General features: G+C 41.2%; 2 protein-coding genes across 2 annotated transcripts; both read left to right on the top strand.

The window, feature by feature from the left end:
- Positions 1–544: 544 nt before the first annotated feature.
- TM35_000111040 (uncharacterized protein) lies at positions 545–1,603 on the top strand (the record flags this gene model as incomplete). The annotated part of the gene is made up of 1 exon (XM_029024813.1): positions 545–1,603. One exon carries the CDS (start codon positions 545–547, stop codon positions 1,601–1,603), a length of 1,059 nt encoding a protein of 352 aa, XP_028883636.1.
- A 328-nt stretch (positions 1,604–1,931) lies between these two features.
- Positions 1,932–3,773, top strand: TM35_000111030 (pumilio protein 8; the record flags this gene model as incomplete). The annotated part of the gene is made up of 1 exon (XM_029024812.1): positions 1,932–3,773. The coding sequence occupies one exon, from the start codon at positions 1,932–1,934 to the stop codon at positions 3,771–3,773; it is 1,842 nt and encodes a 613-aa protein (XP_028883635.1).
- Between the last annotated feature and the right edge of the window lie 1,025 nt (positions 3,774–4,798).

Below are 4,798 nucleotides of genomic sequence, written 5' to 3'. Positions count from 1 at the left end.
AGAGAGAGAGTAGAGAGAGGGGTAGAAGTGTTTTCTAACAACGTGCGCTGCGATTTAGTTTTGTTTGTTTCTTGTTCTTTTTTTTTCTTCCTTTGTTCTTCCATTTCAGCGTTTTGTGTTCTGAATATATTTTGTTCCGAATATATATATATGTATATGTATATATATAAACGGCTCTACATATTGCGGCAATTCGGGTCTACAGTAGACAAGTGAAACAGAAAGCCACCCTGTCCCTCTTTATTGCTCCCCCTCAACCTCATAGCAGTCCTTGTAAATATTGTTGAAGAGGACGAACCCTGTGTCGCTCGTAAAAGTTTTTTTTTTTGCTGTACAGGGTTTGTTGAGATAACGACCCTTGTGGGAGCTAATAGGTGTCATTGTAATTATGTTTTTTTTTTTCTTATTTTCTTTGTTTCTCAACAGTGCCTCCTCTACATATGTTTTTCTTTTTTTTTTCTCTCACTCGTCAGCCCGAGTGTCTTGCAAGGAAGAAAGGTGTAAAGTGGTTTTAAGAAGCCAACATACGCGTTAATAGCTTTTCATGCCACGATCTAAAAGTGCACTGACACGTGACAGAAAAGGAAATGATGATACGGGGCCATCATGTGAGAATAAGGTGGGAGTTGTAACAGTATCAAAGAGGGCCTTTGAGCAATCACGGCGCCACGGTGGGTCTGCCAGCGTGGTGGACCCTTTATTAGCGCTATTAAAGACTCTGCACCGACTGGAAGAGTCTGTATATTGCGTGCTGGAGTCGCTTGGAGTGGGAGGTGAGGAGTTGAGAAGGTATGGTTACATATACCAGGAGTCTGAAGAATCAAAGGCGGCAGCGTGTGCCCCTGCAGAAGATTTATTGATCGACACTCTTGATCCTGTGGATCGGTACATCATCGCACACAAACTACAAAGACATGGTAGTTCTAGTCCAAATATCACATCATGTGGTGTAACTCAGGAGGCTCGGGTCGCATGTGTGGAGGCCATTCTTCGTTGGATTGATGGCATTCTTCCTTTTGGAACAGTCCCTGATGTGGCATCCTCACGTGAGGAGTTGGTATCGAGGCTCACCGCATCAGGAGCAGAAACAAAAAAGACAAGAGAAGATATTCCATCAGAGAATTCTAATGCCACAATATCACAACCTAGAAAAAAACGCGAACGGTCTGTAGACTCACCAGAAGCGAACGAGTTTTCTTTTTACCCCCATTGGAAACACTATGCCGAACAGTTACGAACAGCTTACCGGACAGAAGTAGCTACTGTTAAAGCAGTATGTGCAACAGATATCAGCAAGGGTTTAAAACTTCATGCAAAGTGGGTGGAGTCCAAAAAGGATAAATGTGCAGGTATCACGACGCCTGCTGCTGCGGCTCTTCAAAAAAATTATGAGCAGCTGATTTTTGCCAAGGATGCTCTGGCAGATTGTCAAATGGGCGTAACAGAAATAGTGTCTTCATTAGAGAACGCGATCGACGAATACGCCGACCAGGTGCGAAACGTTGTTGAACGTGAGGATACTTTCTGGCGCAATGTAAGGCTTGCCGAGTGGGAGAGTAAAGCCTTGCTAGAATTGAGTCGTCGCATTAAAAAGTGTTGTTGACGCAGTTTAATATATACCATTTGTTACGAAGGGTTATTGGTACCGTGTTTCTTTATTCCCTCTTGATATCTTTTTTTTTTTTTTCGTTTCTTGTCTTCCCTTCTCATTTTTGTCGTATGAATTCTTTTCTTCGATAAATCACTGGATCTGTGTGTGCGTATAAGCGTCTAAAGCATGCGTCATTGACTCTCTCTTTTTTTTCTTTTTTTTTTTTAAATTATCCTTTTTTTTGTTTTTATTCTTATGTTTCTCTCTCCTATATATATATATATATATATATATATATATATATATATATATATATATATAGTACCGTTTAAGTGTGGTCATGGTTCGTACTAACGCGAAGAAGGAGGAGGCACGTGCTGAGCGGCTGCAGAAACTTCCGCAATCTGAGCGCCTTGTAAAGAGCGCGTTGATAAAGAAACGCGAAGGACGAGTCCTTAATGCTGCGGAGAAGCACGCCATGAAGATGTCCTCTGAGTATGGCGAGATTATTCGCCTATGGGAGGTGCTTCGGACTTCTTCTGATGCATCCAACCAAGATTCAGATACAAAGAGCGTGGAAGAGCAGAAACTTGGTCGTTACGAACACAAGTACCCAACAGTAGATCAGCTTTTGAAGATAATTGAACCAAAGTTCAGTACGTACATCAAGACTCCACGGGTCAGTCGTGTTATTCAATCAATGATTAAATATGCATCTCTGAACCATCTTGAACACATACTTAAACTTGTATCAAAGGATTTTTCTGCTTATGCTACCGATGCCTATGGTCACTTTGTTGTGACAGCCCTTATTCGTCACGCACCGCATAGCTTACTTGACAAGATTCTCTCACTAATTATTCCTGCAGTGCCCTCATTAGTGACACACCGATTTGGCATTGAAGTCCTTCATGCTTCTTATAGCAGTCGTCTCTGCACAGCCACAAACCGTCATCTTCTTATTTTGTCTGTGCTTAAAGAGAATGTCGCTATGATGAAACGTTGGAAGGGTTATCCTGTTTTGGAGGATGTACTTAAGCAAGAGACGTCACAGCGAAAACGTTTCTTTCCGAAACTCTTTGACTTGTGCGACAAACTTGTTTCACAAAAGAATGCCGTGACCTATCCTTTTGTGCAGAGGTTGGTTGCCGCGTACATTCAGAATGGTACTAAAGATGAAGTGAGTGAGTTGTGTGATACACTACGGCCGCATCTGGCAACACTGTGCAACACCCGTGAAGGGGCACCGCTGGTTTCTCTGACATTTTCCCTTATTGAACCAAAGAAGCGCAAAGATGTACTTCGAGGACTTTCTGAAAATCTTGGAGCGCTCGTGGTCGACAAGTACGGTGCACCTGTTATTGCACGTCTCTTTGATCTCGTATACGACATTCAATTGCTCCGAAAATATATTGTAAATGACTTGGAGTCACACATTACTCAGGTCATCAACAGTCCCTTTGGGCATCAGGTACTATTGCACCTTCTCACACCCAAAATGGAGCGGAAATCTCGATTTCTTCTTACCAATTGGTTTCAGCATAACTTGTTTTCTACTGATAATGATCGCTGGAACCTTCATACTTGGCTCACACACGAGTATGAGGAGGAAACTGTTGAGATATGCCAGAAAAGTGCCATCAGCACTCATCTTGCTGTGCTTCCGTCCATTGTTAAGAGGTTTCTCGAGGTTGCTTCTGATCCCAGCACAGCACCCAAGTTGAATAAACACTTCACCGGTCTTATTGCAAGAGAGATACTAACAGTACATGAAACTGAGGCAGCATACAAGGGAGCACTACAGCTATCAAAAGAAGACATAGTGCTACTGTCGAGTCTAGCACCTTCAAAAGAGAAGAAGCGCTCACGCGAAGAAGGTGACACTACTACTACTACTGCCACTACTGTTGCCGTTGCTGCTGAGGACGATGATGATGATGATAATAATAATGCTGAGGTGGGAATAAATACCCCCTTACAGACAAAGAGAAAGGTGCGAAAAGTTAATAAACTCTCATCGCCCGCAGCAGATGGACTGGGCTTTGCTCAAGGATCGAATCACTCTAGTGATTTAAAAGCTGCGAAAAATAATGGCAAATCTTCAGAAAAACTCACCAAGTTGAAAAAAGAGAAAGCAAAGGCAGCTCCAAAAGCGAAGGTGAAGATGTCTCGGACTAAGTAACTCCCCCACCTTTTTTTTTTCACTGCAGCGTCTTAACAAAAAAAAAATGAAGTTAAATACTTGTGCACTTCACATACGCATTTTTTTACTTACATTCTATGCGCATGTGCTGTGGCAAAGGATAGAAAGAGAGAGAGAGAGAGAGAGAGAGAGTCACCGAAAGTGAAAGCATTAATATTCGAGTAATTTTGCCCCTTGTTTATGGCTCTATTTACTTTAATTTACCATTACACAGTTTCTGGAATAGTGGAGACCAACTATTATTTCGTTTTTATTTTTAGTTTCTATTGCTTCTGTTTTTATTTGTTTTTTATTTTTCAAGAAGTTTGTGTAGTACTAGACTCTATGTGCATGTGTGTGCCCCTTTCCACACTACCATTTTAAGAGGAATGAGTTGAAATTCGTGAATAAACTTCTTGCTGGCAGTTGTACTATTCTTTTTTTCTTCTGTAATGTATTCAGAAGAAGAAAGGTAAAGGAGTTGAAGACATGTCCCCACCCCCACCTCCCACTATGCAGAAGGTGCAGAAAATGTGTACCTCCTGGGGAGGAACCCTAAGTATGGGGCAATCAATAAATATTGGCTTGTACAGATTCTACCGGTCCTTGAATAAACGATCTTCTCTTGTCCTTTTTTCTTTCCTTTTCCAGAAATGATGCGCATGCTTTGCGACGATAATAAGGGGATCCATTGAAAGGAAAAAAAAAAAGGAACGAAAAGCATGTCTTTCTAAATAAACGAGTCAACTATCCACTATCTTCAAGAAGAAATGTAAAATGATGATGACAAAGTACTGTTAATACGTTTTGTCTGTCGATATTTCATAGATAGATAAATAGATTGAGAGTAAATCAATGTCTGTAGTATGTGGTGTTGGTGACGTGTGATTCTCGTACGTCACATAGTGTATGAATGAGGGAAGAGAAGAAGTCTGCAAATAGTGTGTGCTGTTTTTTTTTTTTTTTGTAGTGTGTAGTGCGTATACATATTCGAAAGTTTGCTGTTTTGCTTTCCATTATTTCCC

Source organism: Trypanosoma theileri (assembly GCF_002087225.1).
Source record: "Trypanosoma theileri isolate Edinburgh chromosome Unknown TM35_Tth_11_V1, whole genome shotgun sequence".
NCBI lineage: Eukaryota > Euglenozoa > Kinetoplastea > Trypanosomatida > Trypanosomatidae > Trypanosoma > Trypanosoma theileri.
The sequence above is the reverse complement of the archived record's forward strand: the minus strand, read 5'-3'. Positions and strand labels throughout refer to the sequence as shown.